The following is a 16,020-nucleotide window of genomic DNA, read 5'->3' as shown; positions in this document are numbered from 1 at the left end:
ATAGATTTTAGAATAAGAGAGGTGAAGTATCCTGCTCTATTCTGCTCTGTTTATCTTTTTTTTTTTTTTTTTAATTCTGCTCTGTTTAAAAACCATGTCTGGAATACCGAAAGCAGTTGTGCCCAATTTTAAAAGGCATATAGACAAAAGGAAACACATGTAGATCCAGCAATCCAAAAATCATTAAGGGCATAAAATTGTATCTTATAGGAATTTTTCCCGCCAATGGTAATGTTTAGCTAGAAGAAGACTTCAGAAAGAGCTGTCGTAATTGTTTTCAAACATGTGACAACATAGTGTATGGAAAAGAGATTAAACCTATTCTCTGTGGGCCCAAGAGACAGAACTTGGGCCAAGGTTTGAGTGCACATAGGAACTGAGAGTCTGAACTGTCCACAGAAGGAATGGTTTGCATGGAGAGATAGTGAGTTTCCCAGTCCCTTGGAACTGCTCAGGCAGGGGCTGAATAAGGTTTGGGGCATCCTCCCATACACCCGAGATTTCCAGCCCTGGAGAGATGGGGGGCTGGATCAGTGTGTGAGGGTAGGAGCCCGCGAGGAGGGCCAGAGTGCTATCCTCCTACTTGAGCTGAAGCAGCTCCATGTTCATCTGCTTTACCTTTGGGTTCCTGGGTAAGCTGTACTTTGAAGAAACAACTCAAAGGCTTAAGAAAGAAAACCACAGGATGAAATGCCTGTTAGGTCCCCTCAAGCTCTTCTAACCTACAGCCTCTAAGCAAGGATGCGCACTGACTTTGGTGAGCCGCAATTGATGAAAAGCATCCAAAGTGATTCACAGAAATGAAACAGCAACATTGTATTCTTTGCTCCCACTTCTCTTCCTCCTTGATCCACCTCAACTCCCTCTTCTTTCATCCGCAAGGTATAATGTAAGAAGAGGTTGATATTTAGATTTCAAAAAATTCAGATTGGTTTCTCAAAAATATTAAAGCCAGAGTTACCATACGACCCAGCAATTCTACTCCTAGGTATGTACCCAAGAAAGATGAAAATGCATGTCTGTGCAAAAAAGCCTGTACATGAATGTTCATAGCATCATTATTCAGAATAGTCAAAAAGTGGAAACAATCCAAAAACTCATCAACTGGAGAATGGATACATAAAATGTGATATATATATATATATATATATATATATATATATATATCCATAAAATGGAATATTATTTGGCCATAAAGAAAGGAATGAAGTACTGACACATGCTACAACTCTGGGCAAACCTTAAAACATTATGCTAAGTGAAAGAAGACCAACACAAAAGGTCAAATATTAGGATGATTCCACTTACATTAAAACATCCAGAATCAATAGAAACAGGAGATTCGTGGTCATTAGGGTCTAGAGCAATGAGGGAAAGGCAGTAACTGCTACTAGGGGGTTTCTTTTTGGGGTGTGAAAATATTCTAAAATTAGATATTGGTGACACTATCAGAATTCTGTGAACATGCTAAAAACCAGTTAATTGTACACTTTAAAGGGGTGAATTTTTATGGGATGTCAATAGTATCAATACAAGGCTGTTATCAAGACAAACAAACAAATAAAAGCTTCAGACTGGCATCCAAGCCTTAAAGGTTGTGTGTGTGGCCTTACAAAGTCACCAAATCCCTCTCGCTCGCTCTCTTTTTTTTAAGATGTATTTATTTGTTTGTTTGTTTGTTTTAGCGTGGGGAGGGCAGAGGGGAAGAGAAGCAGACACTTTGCTGAGTGCAGAGCCTGACGACTGGCTCTCCATCTCACGACCCTGAGATTATGACCCGAGCCGAAATCAAGAGTGGGTCACTTAACCAACTGCACCACCCAGGCACTCTGCACCCAAATCAATTTGAGCTTCAGTTTTCTCAAATGTAATATGATTTACCTCAAAGAGAGGCTTTGAGGAAATATGGAGTAAAGAATGGTATGTATTACCCAAATCATAAATTGGCTTATAAATGATAACTTTTCTTCACTTTTCAACTATGGTGGTTTTTCCTGGAGCAATAAAAGAAGTTTGTGGTTTCTCGCTCTTTGACCAGAGTTTTAAATACTTTGCAGGAAAAAAAAAAAAAAAAAAAGCTGCACAAGTTTTCTCCTGAAACGAGAATGCCAGTATCTGAAAGATGAGAATGAATAGTCTTTTCTGGAGGCTAGACACCTCCTGACTTTACATTTCAGATCCACTGCAAATTAGGGAGGAGACCCAGCAAGAGGAAAAAAGGATGAGGGGAAGACGGAGAGTTCATTCACTTGCACAAAGTTTTCTCTTCTGTCTCATTTAGATATTCATTTCCATCTTTATCTCCCCAGGAGGATGCTGACTGTGACAGTAAGTATGGGTTGTATTTGCTGAAGCTAATATAGAACTATGACTCTTTAGTTCCTGTCATTATCAAAAGCAGGAGGCTTCATCAACATATGAAAATGGAGGAGTTCATATATTATGCTGCTGTAGTCTGGCCCATTGTCATGTAAATCCCTCATTTAAAAAGAAAAAATTTTTTCTCAGTGCAGCTAATGAAATACCCACATGTTTCATTTCATTCTTGGTGAAACGGTGTTTCTGTGAGCCGCTGCTTTAATGGAATCATCATAGTAATTAGCTAAATTGTGTTCATTTATACTTTTACTTAATGGAAGCCTCTTAAAATGAATAATTTCACATCAAAACATCTGTTGCTTCAGACATCATTAGTTAACGCCCATTCTGCCCCATAAACTATTCTTGCTTTAAAGTTTATTCATATGGTAACCAAAACATAATAAAAACAGAGCTAAGCACTTTCTGAGAAAAGAAATTCAACAGCTATGATTCATTCAACCGTATTTTGAAGTGATCCTACAGTCTGATTCTAGCTATTTTAAAGTGATTTTTCTTAAACTCTCACCCATGCAACATGTAAGAGCTGGCCGTTACTTTCTCCTAGACATCATTATTAGGAAGACCCCTTACCAACATCTCTAAACTTGCAATTAACAAGAAAAGGCCGAAAACCAAAACCCTCATGAATAGATGTGTAGGTCAACCTCACGACTGAACTGCTATTTAGGAACGATATGACCAGGCCCCCAAACAACTGCTCAAATAAAAATATCTAGGCTCATTTCCATAACCTAAATCAAACTGTCAACGTATTTGCCCACATATTAAGTTTTTAAAATCCTTCATGCCTGGAATTCACTTAATATGATTTCTCAGCCACAGGCCTTTCACAACTAATATAGGTGGGATTCTATCATAAACACGCAGGAGGCGGTACTACCTTTACATCACAAATAGTAATTCAAGTAGGATTGATTGTAAGTCATTTAAGGAAAGCATTCAAAATTTAATTGAGAATTCTATGCACCTCACCAGAGAGCAGAAGGCTCCCATGACTCTGAACTAGGAGGGATTCCAGTGGCCCAGAACCAGATACCTTCTGCCTGCCTTCAACACCATCTCAGGACCCAAAACACAGGGGTTCTGCTCTGGGAAGCTGCTGTTACATCTGGAGAGCTCGAACTTTCTCCCCTTCCACTGAAGAGAGCATTACTAAGTTAATGAAGGCCTGCATGTGATTAACAGGAAAGTTATTCTCTGCTGAACTATCAGAAAAACTCTTCCACAGAAAAGCCAAAGATCAATTCTGCCAGAGATTAAAACATCATTACAGAGGAAGAACGGACACACTCAGTCATCTTTATTGCTACGGCGAATACCTCTTATTTGCAAACAGGTGTCGAAGAGCCGTAAAGTTCCCCCTAAATCACAACTACAACCGCAAAACAAACTGCTCCAGTTGTCAATGCATCTAGAATCCCAAATTATTCCTATGGTACTATCGGCAAACTCGGTAGAAACACACATGGTTCCTACTCTAACAAACTTTTGGGACCCTCTGAGAAAGCCATAAACCCAACGTTAAAAACAAAACAAACAAACAAAAAAATTGGTTAACTTCTGTGCATGAATTATCATACATCATGTTCCCATAAAATAACGCCGTGCGATGTGAAAACCTTTTTCAATCCTGCTAAGGAGACTGAAAGCTTTCAAATCTTTCAAGGATTCTTTACATTTTTTTTATCTTTTTGCCCCAAAGATGCCACATTGCTAGTTATTAGTTTCCTGCCTGTAAAAAAAAAAAAAAAAAAAAGAGGATAATAGAAATTTTTTTAAAAAACAGTAAAATCTACCCTCCCGTAAACAAAACAGGGCGAGCCCTCTGCAGCCAGGCTCGCTCCGCCTGCGCCCCGCGGTGCACGGGGGTGGCTCCCCGGGGAGGCGCTGACCGGCTGCACGGGGTCCCGCCGCCGCCGAGGGTCGTGCTCCCCGGGGACCCGCGCGCCCAGATGCTCCCGCAGAGCAGCCTCGCGGCGGCCCCGACCCGGCGGCGAGCAACACGTCCCCGCGCCCGCCCGGCCTCCCCACGCGCCGCGCGCCCCGTGCGCTCGCTCCGCGGCTCCCCGGCCCCGGCCGCCCGCGCGCACCGGCGGGCTCGGGGGCGCGGGGGGCGCGGGGGCGCGGGGGCGCGGGGGCGAGCCGGGCGCGGCCCGAGGGCCTGCACAATGCGCCCGCGGCGGCGGGAACCGCGCGCCCCCGCCGCAACTTTGCGCGGCCTCCGCGCCCGGCCCGGCCCGGCCCGGCCCGGCCCCGCCGCCCTCACCGTTGCAGAACTGGAGCAGCGAGGACGTGTCGTACAGGCTGCTGTAGCTCGAGAAGCCGTCCTCCATGCTGAGGCCGCCGGGCCGCGCCCGCTCCCCCGGCCCGGCCGCGCCGCCGCCGCCGCCGCCGCTCACCCCCACACTGAGCCGAGCCGAGCCGCGGCCGGCGTTGGCGCTGGGGCCGGCCCTGCTGTGGCGGCGGCCGCGGCCGGTTACCATGGCAACCCCGGGCCCGCCGCCGCCGCCGCCGCCGCCGCCGCCGCCGCCGCCGCCGCCGCAGCCGCGCGGGCCCGACGCCGGCGCTGCTCGCGCTGCCCGCCAGGGGGCGGCCTCGGCGGGGCGGCGGGGCGGAGCCGGGGGCCGGGGCCGGGGGCCGGGCGGCGGGGGGCCCCGAGAGGCCGGGACGCACGGCGCGGGGGGGGACGCCCGGGGACAAAGGGAGCGGCGGCCCGGGGAGCCCCCGCCTGCGGCCAACGAGGCCGATCCCCGCGCCCCCGGGGCCCCCGGACGGACACGGACGGAGCGCGAGCCCCCGTCGGAGCCGCTCCGCGTCGGGCCGCGGCGCGCCCCCTCCCCACGCGGCCTCCGCGGCGCCCGGGCCTCCGCTGAAGCCGAGGCCGCCGAGTCTGGGCGGCCTGTCCCCTCCGATCAGCCCCTGCCTCGCAGATCGGCCACATTACACACTCGTTAGCCGGGTCCGGGGGCGGGGACAGCTGTGTGCGTTGTGCCGGGAGCACATAGCACGACAGACACCCAGACCCAGCACTCTAACTTTTCCAGCGCGCGCACACACACATGCACACACGCGCACACACATACACGCACACATGCACACACGCGCACACACATGCACGCAAGCGCGCACAGACACGCATACATGCACACAAGCGCGCGCACACATGCACACGCGCACACACATGCACGCGCACATGCACACACGCGTACACACACATGCACACAACCGCGCGCGCACACACATGCACACAAGCGCGCGCACACACACATGCACACAAGCGCACACACATACACGCACACATGCACACAAGCGCGCGCACACATGCACACGCGCACACACATGCACGCGCACATGCACACACGCGTACACACACATGCACACAACCGCGCGCGCACACACATGCACACAAGCGCGCGCGCACACACATACACGCACACATGCACACAAGCGTGCGCACACATGCACACACGCGCGCGCACGTGCACGCAAGCGCGCACATACACGCATACATGCACACAAGCACGCGCACACACATGCACACAAGCGCACACACATACACGCGCACATGCACACAACCGCGCGCACACATGCACACAACCGCGCGCACACACACATGCACACAAGCGCACACATACACGCATACATGCACACAAGCGCGCGCACACACATGCGCACACGCTGCATTAATGACTGGAGTTCCACCCCGCGCGGCCCCAAGTACTGGTGCTGGGCGATGGAGAGAATACGCGCGCTGGAGGATCCCCTGGCTGGGTGCAGAGGAGACTGCCAGCACGTGTGCTCCTGCCGCGCCGCAGTTGCAATTCGCAATTCGTAGGCCTTATGACTACCCGCGATGCGCTTCCGTGTTCTAATCCACTTACATGTATGAATGGTCTCAAGTTGTAGGTATTCACTTGTATGGGTTGAACACCCTGGAGGTGAAATGAGAATAGTGAGAAGCTGCAATCAAGACGTTGTGTGGGGCTCAGTGGGTTCAGAGGCAGAAGTGGAAGGCACTGCCAGAGTGGGGCTCTATCACTGTAAGTGGCCTGTTTGGCGTGGGGGGGGGAGGCGGGGGTTAGCCATGACCCACACTGGAGGTTGTGGGCAGAAGGCAGGTTGAAGATCTTACCCTTCACCTGGCCAGAGAGACCAGACACACAGGATAACAGGGATTGTCAACTAGGAAAATGCGTGTGGGACTGTGAAGGGCTACCGGGGTTGCTTTGACGGGCCCCAGAGCTTGAAGGTCGCTGGGAAGGACAGCATGAGTGATCCCAGGTCTGCTGACCCGCCAAAGGGCTGCTCTGGCAGGAATGAACAGCTTGTATCACAGACAGGTGGGAAATAGATTGCACTGAGTGGGGGGAGCCAGGTAGGAGAGGCCCTGAGGGCCTGCAGAAGAGTCTGAACACAGCTGGTGGCGGGCGGAGGAGGGAGGTGGGATGTTGGCACACAAGCAAGTGGCAGCTAAAGCTGCGCCAGAGAGACGTGTCTGTGTGTGGACTGGACAGCAGGGGCCTGGCTCTGGAGCTGGAGTGGCCCAGGGCGGGGCGGGGCCTGAGCACCTTCACCATCAGAGGGAGGTAAAGAGACTGGGAGACACTCCAGAGGAACCTCGTCATCACAGAACAGGCTGCTGGACAGGTGGAAAAGCCAAGAGAGGACAGCAAGCATCCTGCTAGAAAAGCCCGGAGCGATTGGAGATTGGTGATGGCGTGCCAGTGAAAGAAGGGGACTTGGGTAGAAGTAGTTAACAAACTATTGAAAGGTGAGGAAAACCTAAAAAAAAAAAAAAAAAAAAAAAAAAGAAAAAAGAAAGGTGAGAAAAGTAAGTCAACCGAAGTTGGGCAGCACTTTGGGATGGGACAAGTGAGATTCCAAAGGAGCATCCAGAAAGAGAGGCAAGAAAGCCACCTAGGATATTGTCTCATTGAACTAGGAGCACAGAAAGTTGTAAAGAGGTGGGCATTTTCACAGGATTCTCTCTGCAGGATGGGTCGAGGAGGATGAGGCTGGGCAGAGGCCCTTCCATCTGGTGGCAGAAGGCTTGTCGGGTGGCCTGGAGCATCTCGGTGAGCAGTGGGGACAGAAGCCAGGCCACTGGTCATCAAAGGGAGAGCACACGCAGATGCACATTTGAGAACTTTGGAGGGGAAAGGGAATGTGCACCAACTAGAGAGGGCAACAGAGGCCGAAGGGTCATTTAAAGCCACCCCTGTCACTGCCCAGTAGAGGTGGACCCTCTGCATCTCTAAAGCAAGAGGCAGGTGCTATAGAGAAGGGGCTTTCGAAGGGCAAGACTAAAGGCAGGTGCACTTGGATCTTTGCCCTCGTCTGTGTTCTCGTCTCCCACCTTCTCCCCTTCAAATCCAATCCTAATGCTACCTCTTCTCCACTTGGCAGTTTTACGCATTAGAATGCAGCAGATAATTGGCATAAAAAGCTGACTACTGGCATTCTTCAAATTGGAAGAGGATGATAATTATGAATAAATGATGAAAAGATGTCTCTTCTTAAGAGCGTTAATATTCTTTTTAGATTTTATTATTTATTCATGAGAGACAGAGAGAGGCAGAGGCAGAAGCAGGTATGCGAGACTCGATCCCTAGACCCCAGGATCATGACCTGAGCCAAAGGCAGACGCTTAACTGACTGAGCCACCCAAAGGCACCCAAGAGCGTTAATATTCTTGATTTAGCATGTTCGCGGAATGCTATTTGACCATGACTGAAAAGAGTGAAGAACAAAGGAAATTCAGAAGTGGGGCAGGAGAAAAATTGAGCTGGAGATTTTCATAGACAATTTTACTTTCACTAGAGCACAATTGCAAATAACGATTAAGAACTCAGTCCAAAAATGCTTACTTGTGTAGATAGATACACACACGGGACCTAGGAGTCAAACCGTAAACTGCTTGTGATTATTATGGATGACTTTGTTCTTTGCTTCTTGTGTTTTTCAGTTTCCTTTTATGCACATATTAACTTTTAAAAAATAAATTTTTAAAAAACCTAAAAAAAAAAAAAAAAAAGAACTCAGTCCACTCGCTTTCAAGATGATCGAGATTGTGATTATACTCTTAACCTAACTACTTAACGGCTATGTTTTTCCCACAATGGCAAAAGCTCATTCTAAAAAAAAAAAAAAAAAAAAAAAGCAAAATTTAGTATAATTACAAGGATACACATGTTAAGTCAATTAGGTATAATCTACACAGCATTGAAGAAGATCCGTGGGGAAAGTCCAAGAAAAATCTCTGAACACTTAATTAACGATGTGTGATTTTTTGCGCCCAAACATCTTAACAGATTGTTAGTCCATGTCATCTTGAGATAATTTATGGCCCAAGACCAAAAACCGTTGTCACTGTAATAAGTGATGTACACTCTCTAGGACAATATAACCATAGCATTCAGTGGCATTAATAGCAGCATATTGTACAATGTGTGAAAAAGAGAAAGGAAAATGGGAGCTCTGTAGCCTTTACTCGTAGAGAAGTAATTTTTAAAATTACCCAGAAATGTAGCTTGCGTATCTATTGTTTAATTCAACATTTCTCCAAAAATAGTTTATACAGTACCAGGCACTGTGCTTGGGGCTGGGAATATGGCCACAGAACACAGTACTCTCCAAACTGCAGGTGGCCGTGCGTAGACTATTTAAAGAGTCATATGTGCACTTTAAAGAATGAAGTAGAAAATTCGACTTCTGGTTATATACCCAAAGGAACTGAAGGCAGGGTCTTGAAGAGATATCTGCATACCCATGCTCATGGCAGCATTATTCACAGGAGCCAAATGTGGAAGTAACCCAAGTGTCCCTTGACAGACGAATGGACAAACAAGATGTGATATATACACCCAGTGGAATATTATTCAGTTTTTAAAAAGAAGGGCAGGGGCACCTGGGTGGCTCACTCAGTTAAGTATCTCCCTTCAGCTCAGGTGGTCGTGGGATCGAATCCTGCATTGGGCTCCCTGCTCAGCAGGGAGTCTGCTTCTCCCTCTGCCCCTCCCCCTGCTTGTTCTCTCTCTCTCTCTCTCTCTCCCCCAAGAATAAATAGTCTTAAAAAAAAAAAAAAAAGAAAGGAAAAGGGCGCCTGGGTGGCTCAGTCGGTTGAGTGTCCGACAGTTCAGGGTCATGAGATTAAGCCCTGCATCCAGCTCAGTGCAGAGTCAGCTTGGGGTGCTCTCTCTCTCTCTCTCCCTCTCTCTCCCCCATAAATAAATAAATAAATAAATAAATAAATAAATAAATAAATAAATAAATAAATTTTTAAAAATACATACAATTAAAAGAAAGGACATTCTGACATCTGCTACAATGTGGATGAACTTGAGGACCTAATGCTCTAAGAAAGAAGCCACTCACAGAAAGACAAACATCACATGATTCTACTTACATGAGGTCCCCAGAGGAGTCAAATTCAGGGAGACAGAAGTGTAGAATGGTGGGTGCCAGCGGCAAAGGGGGAGGGGAAGTTAGTGTTTAATGGGGACAAAGTTTCAGTTTGGAATGAGGGGAAAGTTCTGGAGATGGACAGTGATGCTTGTTGCACCGCAATGTTATTTTACTTACTGTCCCTGAACTGTCCATTTAAAGTTGAAACGGCAAATTTTATGCATATCTTAAAACCATTTAAAGATGGAATGGAGGGGCGCTTGGGTGGCTTAGTTGGTTAAGCATCTGTCTTTTGCTCAGATCATGATCTCGGGGACCTGGGATGGAGCCCCATGTCAGGCTCCCTGCTCAGCGGGAAGTCTGCTTCTCCCTTTCCCTCTGCCCTCCCCCATGCTTGTTCTCTGTGTGTGTGTGTGTCAAATAAAGAAATAAAACATTTTTTAAAACATGAAATGGAATAGGAAATATCAGAGTACATCGAATATGCTAAAAACAAGAATTTTTACTCGAAACGTTGGTTTTTACTTGAAATGTGTGCTGGATCATGGTGTAAAATGTGTGTCTCCCTATAGGTCACAAAATCGAGAAGACATTCAGGCACATAATAACCAATTGTGATAAGTGCTAGGCAACAGAAGCAGGAGGAAGGACTTCAGATTATTCCAGAGAGCGTGAATGCTGGACTGAGGGTAGAAGAGGAAACCAGAGCTGGGGAGGCCTCTCCATCAGGTCAGGACCCAGGACTGACCATCTGAGACACTGAGGAACTCCTCCCCAGGCAGGAGTGGCCCGTTCACATGGGGGTTCTGATTATATTCTGAGAGCAAAGAGAAGGTGCCCTAGGTTAGTGTTGTGGGTAAAGCTGCGTCAGCCCCAAATTCATATGCTGAAGTGCTAACCTCTAGCATCTCGGAATGTGACCTTCTTTGGAGGCAGGGTCTGTACAGCGGTAATGCAGTTAAAATGAGGTCAGTAGGGTGGCCCCTCATCCAATAGGACCAATGTCCACGTATGAAGAAGGGGTTAGGATACAGACACACAAAGGGAAGACCATGAAACAAACAGCGAGAAGACGGCCATCTACCAACCAAGGAGAGAGGCCCGGGACAGATCCTTCCCTTGTGGCCCCACAAAGGGGGCGAGCCCACCAACACCTTGATTTTGGACTTCTAGCCTCCAGAACAATGAGACAAGCAATTTCTGTCCCTTAAGCCCTTCCGCAGTGTGTAGAACTTGGTTACCGCGGCCCTGGCAAGCTTGCATAGTTAATATAGAATCCCAAAGTCAAGAATTGACTTGATCTATCCCGTAGATCCAGGACACCATTCATTACTGCTATTAAAATACAAAATACACTTTCAATAATAGGATTGTCACTCCATAAAATGAGAGGAAATCAGAGATTCCTAGCATCAATAAGGAACATTAAACTCTACAGCCTCCCCGCCGCCTGCCGGTGAAGCTATACTTTTCTACAACATCCCTGACAAATGGTCCCTCAGCCACTTCAAGGTTGAAGAGCTTGAATTATTGAAAAGATTGCTGGTTATTTTTATCCTAAATCGCCTTTCCCAAAGCATCCTTCAGCGGTCCCACTCGCGTCCGATCATTTTCATCTCCGGGGTCCTGGCGAAAGCTGTCTGTTCTGAGACACTACAATCACAGCCTGTGACCTGTTTCCCCAGCCCTATTTTGTGACTCCAGGGTTAACTTGCCCAGAGAGGGGTTAATGATGGCATTTCATTCTCGGTCGCCTACCCCATTAAGTGCAAATATCTTGGCGCAGACTTCAAGTGTGTCTGTGTTCTGGCGGCCAGTGCTGTCTTTGGCATCTGACACGCTCCCGCCACACCACGCCATCGGCAGCTCCCGTGCATGACTCTCGGTCATGCCATGCACTTGAATGCCCTGGACCTCTGCCCATGCCCCAGCCTTCCCCGGCTGCCAGCATAGAAGCCGCACAATCCTGTCCGTGACACTTCCAACATCTGCTGATACTTTACTGTGTCCCTTATGTTAAGTGGCTTTGCCTTTTAGGAACTGTGTGTGTGTGTGTTTGTGTGTGTGTGTGTGTGTGTGTGTGTGTCCATCTCTCCCAGGAGACTGGATGCCCCAAACACTCCTCATGCTGGACATAATGTTGACAGTAGTTGGCACTGAGTAAAGGCCGAGTGAATGAGTGAAATGAATGAATGAACCCGCTAGACAAAATCAATAGATTGCTCATCACGCACAATAGGCTTTCAATTGCCTAGAAGAAGCTGAAGCTCTCCATTTGCTCCCCGGCCATCACATGACACAGTTCCTCCACCCCTTGTCTGAATAGATGCCCACCTCACTCAACTGGGCTCTTTTCTCCCAGAACTGAATACAATAACCTCAGAGGACAGACCTGTGTGGCCTTTCCCTTTAACCGCTTGGATAGTATGATTCCATTAAGGGAACTGAAGTTCATATTGATTTTTCTTTTCTCGTTTTGAGCAGTCAGGATATATACTGTTGATTCCTGTTGAACTTCCGGTCAATTAAAAACCTATCAGTCTTTTCGAATGAACTGCTGTTGGGTCTTCTCCATCCTGTACTGAGCCAATCGATAAACAAAAACAAAACAAAACAAAAAACCTAAAGACAGAATTTATCTTTAGCCCATTAAATGTCATTTTGTTGGTTTCAACCCATCCTGATAGCCAACCCAAATCTTTAAGCTCTGAAATCTGGCGTCTAACACATCAGCATTCTGAAGACAGGGAAGGTGCCCGGACAAGCCCTTCACTGGGGGCTTGATCCTTGGAAATGACAAACACACCTGCAGTACGAGAGAGGGCAGAGCTCTGTGCTCTGCTTCTCCATCGATCCATTTATCTATACCTTAAATATATTTGTCCAACTCAATATGAAATTGCCCCAACTGTTTGCTTACCCAGCCTATTTTTCTCTATCACGCACAGTGTTTTGTGAAGGATCTTTACCAGTGCTTTGTAAATCCAGTCTGGTAACACCGTGAAAAAGAGAGAACAAAGTCGGTTTGGCTCTCAGGGACCACATTTCTTCCAAGCCCGTACACACTAGCTCCTCAAAGATCTGTTATGATTTTCACTCGGAACCAAGATTAAGATCAAATTTATCATCCATATTTCCCAGAATCCAACTTCTTCGGCTTTGGGGAAAATTATGACATTTTTTCCTTCCCAGTTTTCTGCGACGCCCATCTGGTGAGGTTCGAGATGGTTGGTCAAGGCCCAGAGAATGTATTCGCGCGAACTAAGGAGCCCCCGCCATTTCTCACTTATCTTTGGGTTCTTGACAATTCTTCCAGGGATGTTTCTCCTATTCTTTCCAGTTTTGCAACTGCTTTCCTTATAGGAGAGAAAAATTAACCCACAAAGCAAAGTCCAAAATATGCAGACGGCTTTCAGAGTCCTCCATGGCCCCTGTTTCTCTCGCTCATGCATTGCCACCCTAGTGAGCTCACACCACTTCTCGTTTCCCAGACACTCCCAATGGCCTGTCCCTGGGGGCTCCCCCTGTGTGATTCCCACTGCTGGAAGTGTCCTTCCACTCAATCCATGAGCTCTGCTCAACTGGGCTCTTTTCTCCTGAATCCTGACACCCAGAACTGGGTACAATAACCTCAGAGTCCTGCCGGAGTCCCCACCTCCTCCACAACTAAAGGCATTCATGACCGCTCATCTGAGCCCAACCAATCTGTGTTTTGAAACCCTGTAGAAATTGGACTGTCAATACCTCTGGGAACCACGGGAGTGTGGCTTCTGGTCTTTGTGTTCATTTGCCAGCACCCCCCACCCACATACACACAGCCAACATGAAGTCTTCATAGCGCTCTCCCTGGCCTGCCCCCGAGGGCCCTGTCTTCACATTGGGAGGCAGATCTATAGCTCATCTCGCAAAGGTGAGTCAGCTGCAGCTTGGTGAACCTGGCTCCTGACTACCTGTGCCCCACCTGTCCTGGATGGGCGGGGATGGGTGAGAAGCGCTGGCTGAGAAACAGCACACATGGCCTTATCAGGGGCCTCTCCAGCCTCATTACCCTATCACAGAACTGTTGGCACTGCGGGACCATGAACTTCTGAGCCTTCCACACACTTAATTTGTTCATAGTCCAAATGGTTATGAAAACTCACAATCTGAGAAGCCCATGGCTTTTTTTTCTTCTTGGGTCATTCACTCAAAAGTGTTCTTAGTGATTTGCATCTGCCAAAATAATTTGGTGGAAGTGTCTGAAACGAAGCAGAAGTTGAAAAATAATATTCAATTTCCCTTTTTAAGATACTGTTTCATTTAGGAAGCTCAACGTTGTGATCGTCTGTGATTCATACAGTCGTGCAGGTGTTGCAGCAGACTGCAAACAAAATCTCCATTGCAACATTCCACCGAACGACGTCATTTTCAGGAATTTGTGCTCATTTTTCTCCACTGTGTTTGTTGCCTGTGGATTTTACAGCAGTTCTTGGCACACCACCGACTAATGACAGAGTAGATGCACCAATATTAGGTCGACTATTCATCTCAGAGTGCTGGAGCAGCTGGACTTGTGTCTGTGCCCTGGGGGATCAGCAGGAGTCCCCCTGGGACCCTGGAGTACTCGGGCTTGGATGATAAATTATTGTAATTCCAGGGAGCACGGAAAGACTTAGAATCTATCCATATTGTATATTTTAAAAATTATTGAGATTCACACAGGTATATTTAAAGTGCTACCTGACACTGCCTCATGGCATCAAAGTTGCAAGAAATAAGGTTACCAGAAATATGAATATTTATCTGGAAAGCCAAGTAAAAAACCTGTTTCTAAGGTTTGCCTGGTCCCTCCTACCACCCCTATCATGGGCTTTTATATCTCTGTAGCCTAGATACACAATACTCATTTGTGATTAACCAAGTGTCATGAAAGCCTTACTGAAATATTTGCCTTTGGACTTTAGACTCCAGCTATCCCACTGAGTTAGGCAAAGGGTTAAAGGGTCTTCTGATTAGAGATCACTGGTAAGACACTGCTGCTTATCACTCAGTCCTGGCCTGCTCACTGCGTTCTTCATCACAGATGGGGTTCACTCCCTCACACACACTGAGTGACTACTCTGTGCTGGGAGCAGAGGACGCAAAGGGGAGTAAGGCACCAGCCACCCCCTGGGGGTCTCACGGTCCAGGAAGAAGCATATGCAGAAGAACACACCAAACATACAGGAGCCCATTGGGGATATGTGCCAGTTGCCATCCTTGTATCAGCTCCAGCCCAAGCTACAAGCCTGTGGGGTAGGTACTACTGCCTCAGTTTTATACATAGCTGGGTGCCCATGTGACTCAGTTGGTTAAGCATCCGTCTCTTGATTTCAGCTCAGGTCATGATCTTGGGGTCATGTGATTGAGCCCCACATCAGGCTCTGTGCTCAGCACTGAGTCTGCTTGTCCCTCTCCCTCTGTTCCCACCACCACCCACCCCCGTTGTCTTGAGCTTTCTCTATCTCTCTCATAAATAAATAAATAAATAAATAAATAAATAAATAAATAAAATCTTAAAAAAAATTTTTTTACACATAGGGAGACTCCCCTGTGAGCTCAGAGGCACTGAGCTCAGTGCCTGGCCTGAGGTCATGGGGCTGGTGAATGGTGGAGACAAGATTTAAATCTGGTTCCTGCCAGACCCAAACCCTCACTGTTCTGTTCAGAGCTATTCCCTCTGCAGCTGAAGATGGGATAAGAACTGAGAGGGAGAGAAAGGAAAACTTTACCCAAGAATAAAAGCTGACACCAGTTGGACACAGGAAGGAAGAACAGCCCGAAACAGGGTGTGGCCTCAGACACCCTGTGGGGTGCAGACCCCAGATCCAACTGCACCTTACTCATAGTATGCATTCAGAAAGTCTCTGCTGCGTGGGCTTGGGACAGATAAAGGCATGAGGACGACTGCACCCCCAGTAGAGGGGGCAGATGGAGAGGAACCGTGGGTGGATGGACCTAGAGCTCCAGCCCTGATGGCCTGGGAGACCAGACAGTGGGAGGATGAGGTAAAGACATCCAGGGAAGAGTCTAGCAATACATGCCCAATGTGTCTGGGAAATGATAAGCCATCTAGTGGGTTGAAGTCAAGCATGGGATAAGGAGGCTGGAGGCCCCACGCGGAGGGCCTGGGAGCCCCTACCTACGAAGGGATTGGGCTTGGCCCACGGGCAGTAAGAAGCCCCTTGAACACCACGAAGGTGGGCTGTGCTTCAG

The 16,020-nt window shown here is 47.9% G+C and overlaps 1 protein-coding gene across 4 annotated transcripts in view; it reads right to left on the bottom strand.

Annotated features, from left to right (window-relative positions):
• EML1 (EMAP like 1) overlaps positions 1 to 16,020 on the bottom strand; it is a 189,069-nt gene that overhangs the window by 130,184 nt on the left and 42,865 nt on the right. For 2 of the 4 annotated variants that reach the window (XM_072839908.1, XM_072839909.1), the window contains exon 1: positions 4,649 to 4,804. The exons of the other annotated variants lie outside the window; for them this stretch is intronic. In XM_072839908.1, coding sequence (XP_072696009.1) covers positions 4,649 to 4,715 — 67 coding nt within the window. In that variant the 5' untranslated portion in view covers positions 4,716 to 4,804. Of the gene's footprint in view, positions 1 to 4,648; positions 4,805 to 16,020 lie in introns of those variants that run through there. 4 annotated transcript variants of the gene reach the window in all.

This window comes from Canis lupus, chromosome 9 (assembly GCF_048164855.1).
Source record: "Canis lupus baileyi chromosome 9, mCanLup2.hap1, whole genome shotgun sequence".
Classification (NCBI taxonomy): Eukaryota; Metazoa; Chordata; class Mammalia; order Carnivora; family Canidae; genus Canis; species Canis lupus.
The sequence above is the reverse complement of the archived record's forward strand: the minus strand, read 5'-3'. Positions and strand labels throughout refer to the sequence as shown.